The sequence below is a fragment of the Misgurnus anguillicaudatus genome, chromosome 17 (genome assembly GCF_027580225.2).
Source record: "Misgurnus anguillicaudatus chromosome 17, ASM2758022v2, whole genome shotgun sequence".
In the NCBI taxonomy this organism is placed as follows: Eukaryota; Metazoa; Chordata; class Actinopteri; order Cypriniformes; family Cobitidae; genus Misgurnus; species Misgurnus anguillicaudatus.
In genome coordinates, this window is record NC_073353.2 from 8,515,941 (window position 1) to 8,532,501 (window position 16,561).

At 37.4% G+C, this 16,561-nt stretch overlaps 2 protein-coding genes across 3 annotated transcripts; one reads left to right on the forward strand and one right to left on the reverse strand.

Moving 5' to 3' along the window:
• Positions 1-2,347: 2,347 nt before the first annotated feature.
• Positions 2,348-4,272, forward strand: cln5 (CLN5 intracellular trafficking protein). The gene is made up of 4 exons (XM_055216203.2): positions 2,348-2,617; positions 2,923-3,097; positions 3,176-3,401; positions 3,514-4,272. The coding sequence occupies exons 1-4, from the start codon at positions 2,490-2,492 to the stop codon at positions 3,996-3,998; spliced, it is 1,014 nt and encodes a 337-aa protein (XP_055072178.2). The 5' UTR covers positions 2,348-2,489; the 3' UTR covers positions 3,999-4,272.
• Positions 4,273-6,404: 2,132 nt separating this feature from the next.
• On the reverse strand, positions 6,405-15,886 carry fbxl3a (F-box and leucine-rich repeat protein 3a). Of its 2 annotated transcripts, none has more exons than XM_055215402.2 (5): positions 15,763-15,886; positions 14,786-15,144; positions 10,781-10,903; positions 10,134-10,305; positions 6,405-10,009 (listed from the first exon to the last, which is right to left on the reverse strand). In XM_055215402.2, exons 1-5 carry the CDS (start codon positions 15,791-15,793, stop codon positions 9,369-9,371), a joined length of 1,326 nt encoding a protein of 441 aa, XP_055071377.2. In that variant the 5' UTR covers positions 15,794-15,886; the 3' UTR covers positions 6,405-9,368. The 2 variants fall into 2 exon arrangements, with proteins under 2 accessions (XP_055071377.2, XP_055071378.2); XM_055215403.2 differs by having other exon boundaries at positions 15,543-15,837.
• Positions 15,887-16,561: the final 675 nt, after the last annotated feature.

Genomic DNA, 16,561 nt, shown 5'->3' on the forward strand with positions numbered 1-16,561 from the left:
AAAAACTGAAATTAATGATTGTAATTTAAATTGGATGCTCCTAAAGTACTTTAAGTCTCTTTTAAAAACAGTTAAATGCTATTTTGTCTGTTTGTAACAGCAACTTAAAAAGCAGAATAAAAACAGGTGGTGGTCCTGCATCTTCATGTGATGTGCTGGCAGGAGTGATGTCTCTTAACTAATAGATTGTGCAGAGCAGTTGCTCTTTCTTAAACCCACAGCCAATGCAACAATTTAATTTCTGATAAATAAAATTCGAATTGTAGTTTATTATAAGGTTGTGTTTTCCTCTCTTTTGTGCAGTTGTAGATAATACACCAACACTTTCAGCAGTTCTCAAGAATGTGTTAAATGAAGTATGATGTGCAGTAAGGGAATGTAAATGTTGATTCTACATCAAAAGATTATAAAGTGCAACTGTTTCTGAGCAATGCACATGACAGTAAAGAAATCCTCTCAGATGACAGTCCTTTAGAGAAACTATATGCAAGTGGTTAAATAAGTTTACTTCAATTGCATTATTCTTAACTGATTATCAGCTTAAATTGAATTTAGTTGGACTTGATAGCAGAGGTGGACAATACTTAGTTACATTAGTTACTTTTTCCAAGCATATGTGCTTTATTAGGTTGTTTGTATGGGGAAAAACATTACTTCACTACATTTTGTGTATTCTTTAATATTGCATATTAAAATGTATTTAATACCGAATTACATTTAAATTGTGTAATTTTACTTGAGTAAAAGTACCTTAATGTACTTAAATATTAAATGTAAAACAAAAACGTATTATTTATGAAATATAATAAAGTAAAAATTATGATAATATGCTTTGGAATGTATGTTACAAATACTTGAAAAATACTTTTAAGTAGAATGTAAAATCTTTGCTTGATAGTGACCCTAGCAACTTATCAACCCACCTGTGGTCTGTGGACGTTGGCATGAACGATCTATTTACTTCTCCTTTTGGTGTTTTTGGCAGTCTGTAAAACGATAGCTCCGAATTTTGTTTATCTGATCTGGCGCTTTTCCATTGCATAGTACCCCACGGTTTAGTTTAGTTTGGGTCGGGTCAGCTCACCTCACTTTGGCGTGGTTAGCTTTTCCATTGAGTTTAGTATCACTTCGCAGTGGGAGGGATTATAGGCGTGTCGTTATATTTGCGCTGCATAAGGCTGTGACATCATACAAGTGAGAGCGTCCTTGTACATTCCCATACATTTATTTATTTATCAGTCCGCCACAAAATTAAAATTGGCCACCACAAATAGATGTTTGCACATCGCGTTTATCACTAACGTTACCTCTGTCTCACATGACAGTTTCTGTTCAAACACCCGTGGCGTCAGTCGACGGCGCTCCGCTGAGCCTCAATGAAGTTGCATTAAAGCATAAATAATACTGACGTGCACGTCGCGAATGTGCCGCCACAAACTGCAAGTCTGGAAAAAACTTTTATGTGTTCCTGATTCACAACCTGTGGATGTTTTTCATCGCTAAAAGGGTGTTTGGAAACTTATAGCAGAGCACAGATGACAACATGTTTGCTCGAGACAGCGCAAGCTAGCAGTAAGCTAAAGCTAATATTTTACATAATAGGATGACGCCGATGACGATTCTCTCAGACCAATCAGTGATCTACAGTGTTTACGCGTCACATTTGGTATCAGCTCGGGTCGCTTGGAACCCCAACCGAGGTGGTACGAAAAAAAGTATCGGGTACTACGAAGTGATCCCAATGGAAAAGCTCCCAAAAGTGAGCTGACCCGACCCAAACTAAACCAAACCGTGGGGTACTATGCAATGGAAAAGCGCCATTAGTACAGTCTATCTATCGCACAACAGCTGTTTCTCATTTAGACGCGTTTTCCCCGTGTTTTCGCTGATTTCACACTGTACTCAAATGCTGCCGCTCTGTCTTTTGCCACTCAGTGGGCGTAACCGCAGTCGCTTTCGCCAAAGGTGACGTCACGTGCAATGCCCTCTATTTCTGTATTTCCGTGTCTGTATGTTAATAAGGTAGGCGGTCCCAACCTGCCTGTCACCTACATTTTCTCTTTAGTAAGTTATCCTACTACAATTTATATGTATGATATATGTGGAGATAATAAACCTTTGCAAAAATGCTGATTTGATCCATTCCTCCTGAACACGGCTAGAGATTTTAAACGGATCTGTTGAATGCTTGTATCTGATTGGTTGAAAAACGTTCCGCGGGTATGCATTATTCTGTCAAATGTCTTAAAATAACCACCAGAGCAATATAATATAAGTGCATCTCTAATAATATAAATTATATGTATACAAGTTCCTATTATTATTATGTGACTTTTATTTTGACAGAATGTTTAAGCCATAACTAGAAGGCGCACAAAAAAAAAGCTCGTGACTGACCAGTTGACGCTATTTAGAAAGTCTTGTGATCCGTGTTAAAAACAAGGATGTGAAACTAAAGTGTACACTTCTGCTAGTGAGACAGCATAGTAATGTTTCTGCAACACTATCCTAAAATGAAACATTCTGGGCTTATTATTCACGCTGCTCTTCTTCATTTCTGGACTCTGTGTTTGGCTGGTAGCGTTCATGGAAACCAAGTCTGGCCAGTGCCCTACAAGTAAGCAGCAGACACCTAACGTTACTTAATCTAAGTTATCTAACATACATTTATTATCTAAACGTATCATTTTTATAACTGCGACTATGCATTGTATGTTGTTTGCGTCTTTATTTTGATTTCATGACAGTGTCATAATAAAAGCATGCTGTTTTTATGGTCTCCACACTTTCATTTTACGACGTATATGTACTTGACAAATTAAAGACAGCGTGTGACAGAGAGATAAAAAAAACCTAACTTACCTAAATAAGGTAAAGGTTATGGTGGTAAACGCTAGTATGTTCATAACTTACTATTTCTAGGAGAGTTGACAGACGTCCAGATGTTGACCCTTACTGCCAGGCTTTATATCCATTCTGCCCCACTGGAGATCCAGGTGGTCAAATACCATACATGAAGGATTCTGACATCATCTCAGTGTTCAGACTTCAGACTCCGGTTTGGGAGTTTAAATATGGTGACCTGCTGGGGAAGCTTGTAAGTGCATCACTGAATAAAAGGTCTCTTGTTAATGGTTTATTCAGTTTAGTCTAATCTAGTTTTTTCACTCTTTAGCATATCATGCACGATGCCATTGGGTTTACAAACGAGAACACTGGAAGAAACTTCACTATGGAGTGGTATGAGCTATTCCAGCTTGGGAATTGCACTTTTCCTCATGAAAGAGAAAATATAAGTGCACCGTTTTGGTGTAACCAGGGAGCTGCATGCTTTTATGAGGGAATAGATGACATACATTGGAAACAGAATGGTACTTTGGAGAAAATAGGAGAGATTTCAGGTAAATCCAAGTAATATTTTAAGCTCATCCTCCATTTAAAGTAGTTATAATCCATCAGGTTTATAAATGTTTCAAAACAACATGAGTTTTTCTTAAAGTTTTCTTTTATAAGGTGAGATATTTAATGAGATGGCCCGGTGGGTTCAGGAGGACAATGCCACGGGTGTTTTTTATGAGACTTGGACTGTAAAGACAGACCCTGGATCTAATGCTACAACATGGTTTGAATCCTACGACTGTTCGCAGTTTGTGCACCGCACATACAGGAAATTATTGGAGCTGGGTGCTGTTCTGCTCAGCAAAACCCAGACCAATTATACAAAGATCTATCTGTACAGCGGAGAGCCGATCTATTTGGGAGATGACGCAATTTTTCAGCAGTCTTCTACAAAAGATCTTGCCACAGATATCCTGATGTTTTATCACACATTTCGCCCTCACCAGTCAGTATGGGAAGCCATTATGAGTCTCTTAGAAGCTTATGAAAAGATGGTCCTTGAGAAGACCTTTTATTTGTACTTTAACTCTGAATATTGGAAACTTCCTATGAAATATCCTTACTTTAAAATAACCTACGAGGAGATTCCCTTACCATAATGCCCACTTTCTTTCTTTGAATTTTATTTGTGTTAATCTGTATGATGTCACAATACCACCAGATAACTTTATAATGTTTACCAATACTATAACATGAATTTGTAAATGTTTAAAATGCTGTTATAAATAACTTTTTGGGATATTTACGTTTTAGTATAAATATGAATTGATTTAATTTGTACGACATTCACAAAAGGTCTGAATCAAAGTTTTGTAAATAACAAAAATGCTAATATGTTTTTAGCTCAAATAAATAGGATATTTTCCAATTTGATTTTTAAGACTTGCTTATTTGGTAAAACACAATGCAATTCAGCTTTCTCTAGCGAAAGGCTTAGTAAATCATGTTTGATTAAGTTTGAACTAATAATTGTTTTTTTGTAATTAAATAACTAAGGGCAGAATGTGGGAAATGTAGGGGCGGTTTCCCGGACAGGGATTAGACCAGTCCTAGACTAAAACATTTTTAAGAGCTGTCCAAACTAAAAACAATTTGCACTGACATATCTTAAAATACATCAGGGCCCTTTGTTTTGCCTCAAAATGCACACAGATAATGTTTTTAGTAAGGCATATTTGTTAAAACTAGTTATATTTTCTAATTAAACTAAGGCCTAGTCCTGGATTAAGCTAATCCCTGTCTGGGAAACCGCCCCATGGTGTTCTTAATTAGGGATGCACCGATATGGAAATTTTGGCCGATACCGATAACTCTTTATATTTGGGGGGCGATAACCTATATATGAAGAGTTTGGTTCCAAAACGCAATAAATCCATTTTGACAAATTTTGGTAAAAACGTGTTTTCTATACCAAGAAAGTGACAAGATGAAAACAACTATTTTCTGTTACAAACTTTCACACAGCATCTTTAGGTTATAAAAACATAAAAAATTCAAATCCATAAGTTGATTTTCAAAGATTTATTATAAAAACGGATTATTTTTTCCACAAAATGCAATAAATCCATGACAAGTTTTTATTCAAAATGCTATAAATCTATTGAATCAATCGCCTATATAAATGTGCATTCATCTTTGCCATGTTATATTCATTTAGTTGACTAGTTGTACACACTAATTAAAAATATAAACATTAATGTTATTAATCAAAACACTTACTTTGTCATATTAAGAACCCTGTCTTTGCGGTTACTTGACGTCTTCGCTTAACGTCTTTCACAGCGATCGACTGTAAAATGTTTTTGGTCCTGCTCGATTTTCGTTGACTTTGAGTAAAATTATGTACAGTTTTTCATAAGATCCTCTGGGGTCAATGTGTTAGCATGAGAAGCTTGATGCTGTCGGGAGAACAAGCACCCGTCTCCCGAGTGCCTCTCAGGGAAATTGTTAGATGCTGATGGCTTACGTTTCTTTCCCATCACAGAAAACCATCACAGGTTTAGCGATGCAATTAAAGTATTATTTTGTTTTGTTTGTTGATCACGTAGTACAAATTAGATGAGGAAAACCAGGACTCCGTGTACTACGCGCGTCCGCCATTGTTTGTTTACATTGCGTGAACGGTGGGCTGTAATATCAGAAATGGAGTTATTGCGTTCTGTAAAAAAGTGGGAGTGGCGTTTGTCGCATTTTGGGAAAAAAGGGAGAAAAGATGACAGAATAACACGGCGGATATTGAATTTTGCGTAAAATTAAGAATTTACTTTTAACTACTGACCTGATATAATACTGATTTTGGCAGTAACTCATTTTTTTCAAAAATGGCGTTTATTGCGTTTTGGAACCAAACTCTTCATATATATATATATATATATATAGGCCGATGAATATTCATATTATTTTCACAATGAAAAACTCCCAGACCGCGGACATCTTGTCTTTGCGCTAGGCTAGTATACTCTTCTTAAGCCCGCAACACGTGTCATCTTCGTGCTATGTCACAGAAAGCACCAATCAAAACTTCACATGGCCAGCAATGAGCAAGTGAAGTGGTTCAACAAACCAAAATAATCCATCATTTATCAGCTTTCATTTATCGGCCTAATTTTGCTATCAGACCGATAATATTAAATAAGCAGTTATCGGCCGATAACGATATGTCGGACGATATATCATGCATCCCTATTCTTAATTCTTTAATAACTTCTCAACTGCGAATAATGGATATTTTCACAAATTATGTCAGTTTCAGCCCTAAATCATGTATAAAATGTGTAAAAAAAGAAAAAGAATATACAACATTGATTTTCATTATATTTTTTATTATAGACATATAAATCAACAAGAAGCATCTTAGCCAATGTTAAAGCATTAATATAAAGCATATCAATAAATTACACTGCTGATAAAATCTAATTACAAGGGTACAAAGATCCATCTAGGAAATATTCCCACTCATCTCAATAAGATCAGCACAGAAACAATATATAAACCTTCACAGAGGAAGCAAGAGAAGTTTCTATTTATTTGAAACACACAGCATATATACAAACATATGGGGCTTCCTTCTTAAAGGAAAACGTATCCACTCCAATAGTTACATTGAAACAAAGGTGCATTTTAATGCAGTTAGGTCTGGGCAGTTTTACAATTATTTCTGTTTGAATCATATTAATTTATCACTTATGCAATGGCCAAGTCTCACAACATTCTTGATGCAACCCGATAGAAATCTATCGACAGTTCATTTTTTCTCTTGGACACATCTGTATATGTCGTACCACTCTGACAAACTCAAACATACCCAACCCATCTTATGATTTTTTATTTCAGATCGACTATTCTCTTTTCTGCAAAACAATTAGTATTTGTTCTCTTTTAACTCATTACCAAGTATTTAAATTAGGTATGTCTGAGGTAAATATTATTCATTATATACAAATGCATGTGCACTGTAAAAATATTAATTGTTGCACTTCAATTTTTAAGTTGAACCCTTTACCTGGCAGAGCCCTTTTTGAGTGTGTGGGGGGGTGATAAATGATGTACACCTTCAAATTAATATAACTCTGGCATTTTTGGGTCTAGAAGCCTAAATTTGGTCTTGTTTTAAAGAAGACACTTTAAAGTTTTTTTCCGTAAGTGTCTGGAGGTGAAAATATTAAATAAGGAAAAATTGTTATAGCAGTTTAACTGTATTGTAATAAATAAAAATAATGCAATATAGTATTATTTTATACATACACTGTAAAAAAAATCCGTAGAAATTGCAGCTGGGTTGCCGCAATACACCGTATATTTAAATTTATGTTATTTACTGGCAACATTTAGTTCAAAGTTAAATGAACATTAAACATTTAAAAGTCTTTGTCTTTACAGAGTAAAACTAAAAAACAGCATCAAGCAAAACATTCTGGGAAGCAAAATCTGAAGCAAAAAACAGAAAAAGGTTGATGATGATTTCTGGTTCCCAGAATGCTTTGCATGAGGCTGTTATTGTATAGTTTTATTCTGTAAAGACAAAGACCTGTCAATATTCAAAATGTATTTAAATTTGAACAAACTCTTGCAAGTAAATAACAGAAATCCAAATCCACGGCAAACTACCGGCAACACAGCTGCATTAACATTGTAATTTCTACAGAATTTTTTTACAGTGTACAATTATAAATAAAGAGGTTTGTGTTGGTTTGCTGCATACTCTTGTCACAAATTATTAAATTACAGTCACAAATTATTATTACTGCTAAAAGGTTTTGAAATATGAAAATTACTTTCTTAGATCTTTCCAACAATATATAGTTTGTCGTGACAGATTAACATTTTCATGCAAAATATTGAAGTAAACTTGGGTGTCCCCCTCACAGGACAGTGCCAATTAATGGGTTAAACAACTTGAATTAACAAGTCATTTTAACTTTCTTGACTAGGGCTGGGCAAAAAAAATTCGATTTTTCGATTAATCTTTTTTTTTACATGGTCGATTCAAAATCGATTCTTAAAGCCCATGAATCGATTTTTCCCCCATGTTTATTTCCGCATACATTGAACGTAAGATTAACGTTAATCTAATTACTAGTCTCCTCCACTAGATGTCACCCTCGTTTTTTCCTTGTGCGATGTTACCAAAGAGCGAGAGGCGAGCCTGTCATTCATTCATTCAGTCTTTATTCTAATATATTCTAATATAATATAATATTCTATATAATCTATATTCATTGAGTTGAATCGAAAATCGAGTATAAAAATCGGCCCGAGAATTGAAATCGAAAGCTTGTGAATCAAAATCAAATCGATCTGGAACATCTGAATTGATACCCAGCCCTTTTCTTGACTAGTGAGTAGTTGGTATAAAAAAATAATGTTGAATGGGCTTAAGTTATTACAACTTTATTTTTATATTTTATAGCAACTTCTAACTAAAAAAGTTTATGTAACTTATTCATTCAAGTTGTTTAACCTTAAACATTTAAGTGCAACAAGGAATTTCTACAGTGATACCAAATATTAATATAAAATGTGTATTTCACAAAAAATACAGTTCATTATCTACAAAATATTTCAAGAATGCAATCATTGCTTCAAGAGAAAACATAGCAAAAGTCTGCGTACGTTTTATCTTGAACTTGTCGTCTTAACCGGTCAAACAAGCATGGCCAGAAATAAGTGAGGGAGGAAAAAGTAACCATCCCTCCATCTAAAGTGTAATGGCTTGTAATGGCACTAGTAGGAGCCATTATCAGTGCACTTACTTACTGTAAGCCAAATGTGATTGTCATTATGTGATTTAAATACAAATGATTAGTGTACTTCACAATGCTTTAACTGTTGTACTACAACTCTTAGAGATGTTTTGACTGCCCTGCACTAAAAGATACAGTACAGCTCAGTAAATGATGTGTGAATAGATGCTGAGAATAGAGAATGTGATTCTAAATACATCAATAGTGACTCTCACCGAAATCATTACATTTCATTGTTTAGTGTAGTAAAGCTATGCTATACTTCAAGAGGGAACAAGACCTTTTTAGGACATGTCTGGGTCATACAATCAAAAGAGGAGATAATTTACCTAAAAATGCAAAAAAAATTCAAGTATACATTGTTTCCTAATCATAATAGTTTTGTTGTACTGTTTATAATGTTGCAAAATGTTAACAACAAAATTTTGGGAGAAAACTTTCATACTCAACAGGTCTCATCCAGTTTATATTATATTATCTGTATCTTTTTATTCTCTGTGCACTGAAAGCTTCTGTACAAAGCCAGATTACTCCGGTTCTTAGCTTTCATTATGCAAAATATATTTTTTCTTTGGATTTTTTTTCTGAAATGTAACCCAGACATGTTTTCATGAGACTCTTCACAACAAGACTGATGCAAAACGGTTGCAACAGCTGTGAATTTTTTTTTTCATTTAGTCCACATGTGTGTCTCAGTCTGACAGCCTTTCTTTTAAATGATAAAATTCACCAGGTGGGCATCATATCTGGAAACCAAACGCGTCCCAGATGTTTGGACACCTCCCAGTGAATCTCATCCAGGCTGTATTTGTGGTCTGGGATAAGAACCTCCTCCATAATAGACAGCTGAGAAAGACGCCGGCCGCACATCTTCACGAACTCCACGAAAGCGCTGCAGGTGACCTCGCACTCACCCAATCCGATGGCTGAGAGGTGCTGGCAGCGCTCAGCGATGCGGATCAGCTCCTCATCCAATGGTCGCAGACCGTTAGCACACACCACCAGCTCCACCAGTCGTGGGCAGTTCATGCCGACACGGCCTAGCACCTCCTTACTGACCGAGCGGCCGAAGTAGAGGTGCGTGACGGGTATCTCGTCTCGGAAAAATGGGCCGAACTCATCCTCGTACAGGAAGAAGTACATAACCAAGTTGAATTTTGGTGAATGGCGCACCATGGCATCCCAGCTGCTCTTCTTGATGGTGTGGAACTGCTGACCGGGGTTCTCGCTCACCACATCTATGCGCAGATGTTCAAGGTGCACGTGCTTTTCTGAGGACAGCGCCAGGAGCAGCTCGTCGCTCAGTAAGTGGTAGTTGAGGGCCAGCTCTCTCAAACCGTGACACTGATCAGCGACACACAGGATACCTGAAACAACAAAACAGCTTTCAAAATTCAACTTTAAATTAACTCTATATTCTTATTTTACATTTATTTATTTTTGGAAAGGTTACATGCAATTTATTGCAGAAGTGGTTCAGTCATACAGTACCTGCAGGAGAAACGTGTGGACAGCTGCTCATCTTTAAGAGCTTAAGTGTATCGCTGTTGTTGGCTACCAGAACCTTGAGAGAAGGATCATCTACTGGTGTGTCATCAATTTTCAGAGATGACAGAGACTTGGAGTTAACAAACACCACTGTTAGTGCAGAGATGAAGTGGGACTGCAGGGAGAAAGATAAGACATGGTAAGCATTCTTAAAGTCCCCATGAAATCAAAATCAACTTTTTTCCTTATGGTATAAATATGTTAGGGTTGAGGATATATATAAACTGGTATGGTCCAAAATGCTGACAAATTCGCATCCAGAAGATTTAAGCATTCAAAACGTACAGTTTGTCACGCGTGCTAAAAAAGCACGGAATTATTATGACGTCATCCTACACATCAACGTCTTGTCAAATTTCCTGGCCAATCAAATGCTCTCTAGACTTAATTTTTACAACTGTGGCACTCACAAGTGTCTTTGCTGGACTGTGCCATAAACAAAACGCTATTGGTTATTATAAAAAAGGGGAGGGGCTTCTTAATAACTTCCTGTTTTAGTTTAAATGATGTCACTACATCAAATAATGGTGCACATTTCAGGGCACCTTAGTGAGCCTTTAACACCACACCAATTATAATTTTTTTGATACCTTTGGTAACTCCATGAAGCTTGGTCGTGCTGTTGAGATAAGTCCAAGTGTCTTCAATGAACAGTTGACTAGTTGAGACAGAATATCACACGCTGCCTCTGCTGACTCTGTACTGCTGTCCACCTGTGTATTCAGAAAACACATTTTCAGAATTGTCTCCCAGTGGATTTCATTTCAAAAACTTCTGAGGCAAAGCTCTGGGTAATTTGTATGGAAACATTTATATTTCAAACTTCAAGAAAGTTGAGGTCAGAAAACTTTTGGGGTGAACTATCACTTTAAAGTGCCCATATTATGAAAAACTAACTTTTTCTGGGTTTTGGGGTGATATTTTGTGTCTCTGATGCTCCCACACGCATACAAACTTGGAAAAAAATCCATCCATGCTGTTTTGAGTGAGATACAGGTTTCTGAATGTCCTCTGCCTTGAGTCTCAGATTGCGCGAGTTCAAACTCAGCTCCGTTGTTACGTAACTAGCCGTTTTGTCACATTCAATTTGAATTTTCCTGCCCACCACCCCAGACCCAGGTGTCCGTCTATTTTACGTACGGCTACTTTGAAACGATCAACAATTGTGAAAAGCGCTATATAAATTAAATTGAATTGAAATTTTTATTTGGTCCAAACTATGTGCTCAAGTTTAAAGCTGCCGTCGGCAACTCTGGAGGATTGAGCGGTTTCCAAATGTTTACAGTTTCATGTCCCTCCCCCACTACCTCCGAGCAACCTCCCTCAGAGCACGTTCTCGTCAGCGCGTGTGCAAAAGTATTATTGTGAACGCATACTTAGCAAGAATACTTAGATTACTTACATAATACCCCGAAATACAATCAATGGTTGATAAAGCACAATTACCTGTTGAGAAGAAATGTGGCAAGCTCTGCATCCAGCTTGAAATCTCGTAGATTCCTTTCAAATGCCGGTCCGATATAGTTTTATTACGGTCACAGTCGCTTTCTATCTTTGTTTCCTTTTTTTCATTGGTTGTTTTCCTAGCTCTGGTTGTTAACCGAGAAATCGGAAGTTTGTTAGTGAATGTTCTCTCCGCCATCACGCTGTTCAAACCAAAACAACAATGAATTCAGGCGGATGCACGTGATATTGTAACGCGTGCGAGGTGGATGGGGATCTGTGGCGCGTGCAGGTACTGTGATTGACAGGCAGATTTTACACAGCCCTGCACTGATTGGACCAAATGAACCAGCCTGCGCTGATGGGACCAAATGAACTGGGAGCGGTGGATTTTTGCAAAACAAATAACAGGCTCTAGGTGGAGCTAGAAGCGCAGGGTTTTTTTCTTAAACAGTCTAGTTGATGTTGTTCTATCGGAGCATAGTGTTGGTTTCAGTGAATATGATCAAAAAATATGATAAAATAAGTTGCCGACCGCAGCTTTAACAGTATATAACATTTAAATTGGTTAAAGGAATAGTCTACTCATTTTCAATATTAAACTATGTTATTACCTTTACCAAGAATTTTTGATACATCCCTCTATCATCTGTGTGCGTGCACGTAAGCGCTGGAGCGCGCTGCGACGCTTCGATAGCATTTAGCTTAGCACCATTCATTCAATGGTACCAATCAGAGATAAAGTTAGAAGTGACCAAACACATCAACGTTTTTCCTATTTAAGACGAGTAGTTATACGAGCAAGTTTGGTGGTACAAAATAAAACGTAGCGCTTTTCTAAGCGGATTTAAAAGAGGAACTATATTTTATGGCGTAATAGCACTTTTGGGAGTACTTCGACTTGCCTGAAAAGTCTGCTCCCCTTCTCCCTCTCATAATGGGAAAGGGAGGGTGTTACTGCGCCAAGTCGAAGCACTCCCAAAAGTGCTATTACGCCATAAAATATAGTTCCTCTTTTAAATCTGCTTAGAAAAGCGCTATGTTTTATTTTGTACCACCAAACTTGCTCGTATAATACTCGTATATTACTTCCAACTTTATCTCTGACTGGCACCACCGAATGAATGGGGCTAAGCTAAATGCTATTGAAGTGTAGCAGCGCGCTCCAGCGCTTACGTGCACGCACACATATGATAGAGGGATGTATCAACTCTTCTTAGTTAAGGTAATAACACAGTTTAATATTGAAAATGAGTAGACTATTCCTTTTAGGTTTTAACTAGGGATGCACCGATATGGAAATTTAGGCCGATACCGATAACCGATAACTCATTAAATTTGGGGGCCGATAACCGATATCTATAGGCCGATAAATATTCATATTATTTTCACAATGAAAAACTCGCAGACCGCGGACATCTTGTCTTTGCGCTAGACTAGCATACTCTTCTTAAGCCCGCAACACGTTTCATCTTTGTGCTATGTCACAGAAAGCACCAATCAAAACTCCACATGGCCAGCAATGAGAAAGTGAAGTGGTTCAACAAACCAAAATAATCCATCATTTATCGGCTTTTATTTATCGGCCTAATTTTGCTATCAGACCGATAACCTATAATATTAAAAATAAGCAGTTATCGGCCGATAACGATTTGTCGGCCGATATATCGTGCATCCCTAGTTTTAACCAATCCCTGTTTACCTTGAAAAGCACTATTAAAGGTGCAGTGTGTAATTTTTAGAAGGATCTCTTGACAGAAATGCAAAAAATATACAAAACTATATTATCAGGGGTGTATAAAGACCTTTCATCATGAACCGTTATGTGTTTATTACCTTATAATGAGGGTCCACTTACATGGAAGTCGCCATTTTGTGCCGCCATGTTTTTACAGAAGCCCTTAAAGGCGGAGTCCATGATGTTTGAAAGCCAATGTTGATATTTGAAATCACCTAAACAAACACGCCCCTACCCCAAAAGACTCTGGACCTTCTGTTGATAGACCCGCCCCACACATACGCAACCCGGCATTTGATTTGATTTGATTGGGTATAAGTGTGTTTTGGTCAGTGTTGGGTGTAACTAGTTACTAAGTAATTAGTTACTGTAATTAAATTACTTTTCCTTTGAAAAAGTAAAGTAAGGGATTACTCTTATTTTTCTTGTAATCTAATTACAGTTACTTCTGATGTAACTAAATATTGTATATGAACTCTAAACAATTATATATACTATAATACAATAGTGTATTTAACATGGTTTAAGTTTACAATTCTCACTATTATCTGGTTGATTATTAGCATTAATATTAATGAGATGCTGGCTGTTTATTAATACTTAATAGCACATATTAATGCCTGATTCTGCAAAACCTTATTCTACATCCTTAACCGCCCCCATTTCTACCAATACTTAAAATTTATAACTTCTTTAGTATTAGTTGTTGGAGTATATATTGAGGCAAAGTAGTTAATAGTTAGTTAATAGAGAGAATTGGACCCTAAAGTGGGACCAGAATAATTGATGTACTTTTATATATTATTTATTCGAGCCATTTCAAGCCTATCCTTGTGTCATGTACTAAATAGGATTTAGAAAGTAATTAGTAATAAGTAATTAAATACTTTTTGGAGAGAGTAATTTGTAAAGTAATCTAATTACATGATTGAAGATGTAATTAGTAACTAGTAATTAATTACTTTTTTTGAGTAACTTACCCAACACTGGTTTTGGTAGACGGCCCGTCTAATTTTCCAAAGCGTTTTTCAAACATCGTGGACTCCGCCTTTAACAGACAAACGTTTTTACTAAGTTGTCTCCGGTGATGACATATTTGTCTGGTGGTGGCTACAGTAGCTTCTCTATGTATTTCAAAAGCGAGGGGTGAGCAGTGGACTGAGCCGTTGGTTGCAATTCCCAACCTCACCACTAGATGCTGCTAAAATTTACACACTGCACCTTCAACTTGATTCTATATGCTGTATGAACAGAACACGGTTGTCTTGCGTACACAACACCACAAAACCTTAGAAAATCATAACAATCATGGGAGTCGGAACCACATTTTAAGACAAATGATGTAGAACCAACTCAAGAAAATGGCATCTACTCCAGTAAATGTCTTGGACCCACCGTCTTGCAAGCATCTCACCTTGAAGCTGACGTACTGTAGATGATTGGAGTGCCTCTTAATGATTTGCTTTATTAGATCAGGATGCGTGGCTTTCAGGTAAGAACTGGCAGGTTGATTAAGCTCAAACTCAAAGCACCTCCACAGCTCTGGCATGTGGAAAGCCTGATTCCATCCACGGCAAACCTGGGAGGCAAAGGCACGATCCAACAACGGCAGGTACTGAAAGATGTGAAGCAGGATCTCCTGGGGCAGTCGATCCCAGTCGCACATCCGATCTCCAGCGTCTTCACCGAGCTGTTTGATTCTCTTGCAGGACTCCATCAGCCCCTCACAGGATGAGCTACTGCCCTCTCTGTCTCTGCCCAACCGTTTCATTTCTGGGAGCAAAAGAGAGACATGAAGCGTGACGGCGTAAACAAGCCAAGTGCAAACACACAGCTGACCTACTGTCAGTACAGTGCAGGCCTATAGCACGCATACACGCGCATGAACATATAATGCAGCTTAAATCCTATACATTGACGTTTGACCTACATGATGTTAAACAGCGGGTAGATATGTTGTTCGCGAAACATTTGATGTTACAACTAAACTAAACCTGTGCTCGATCATTTGCAGCAATTTAATTTAAAAACTATAGTATAATATCAGATTGTCCAACAATCCAAACGAATATAAGCAACGAAACGAGAAAACACCATCAGAAAATAGACATTACACAAGCAACTAGTCATGATTAAGGCAAACAGCATCTTGCCGCAAATCCCAAAATTACCTGTTTTGCGTGTTACAGTCGTATGTCTCGCTCGCAAAAAGTGGAAAAATATACAAAATCCTCAGATTATTCGTCTGAACGTCAACCAGGGCCCGACAATGAAAACATTAGACCGAATAAAAACAGACGCATCGGAAGATGAGGCGCAAATTTCTTCAGCAATTTGTTGTTTTTTCGACTGTGTGTTCATACGTCTCTGCGATATTGTTAGTTGACCTACTTCTGCACTGTGCGCCGCGGGAGATTTTCATCGTACCCGCCTCCCTCCAAAATGGCGATGTTGTTGTTTAGAGCCTGTCGATTATGAGCAGCTGAGGGCAGCAAATACGCTTGTTCGACTTCGCTAGAACTTGCAGGCGGATGACGTCAAAGTACCGCGAGAGCGAGTTGAAATTAGACTTCTCTATATGCTTTCTCGAATCGCGCTCGCGGTACTTTGACGTCATCCGCATGTGAAGTCGAACAAGTCTAGTGTTTCCTGCTGTATTTCTTATGAGACAACGCGCACTCTTCCTGCAGGGGGCGCGCTGAGGCTCCGAAAGCCGTATCCAACAGAGCAGGATTTACATCTCGTTGGGAAACCCGCCCGTAATGTTTTTCATCCTAATAAACATTTAACAAAGTTTAATATTTTATCTTAAATATTTACTTTTGCAATGAAAGTTTGAAACGCAACAAGGCGTTTATAAGAAAACTCGCTGTCTTCCTGCAGGGGGCGCTCAGAAAGCTGAATCCAACATAGAGCTGGATTTACATTTTGTTGGGGCAGTTTCCCAGACAGGTTTAAGATTAATCCAGGACTAGGCTTTAGTTATATTAGGACATTTAAGTAGTTTTTACAAACATACCTTACAAATAAACTATATTGTGCATCTTGGCACAAAACAATGGCACTGATGAAATGTCAGTGTTGTTTTAAAAAAAAGGCATCTTAAAAATGCATTTTTGTCTGGGACTAGGATAAACCCTGTCCGGGAAACGGTCCATAATGTTTTATGTCCTAGTAAACATTTTACGAA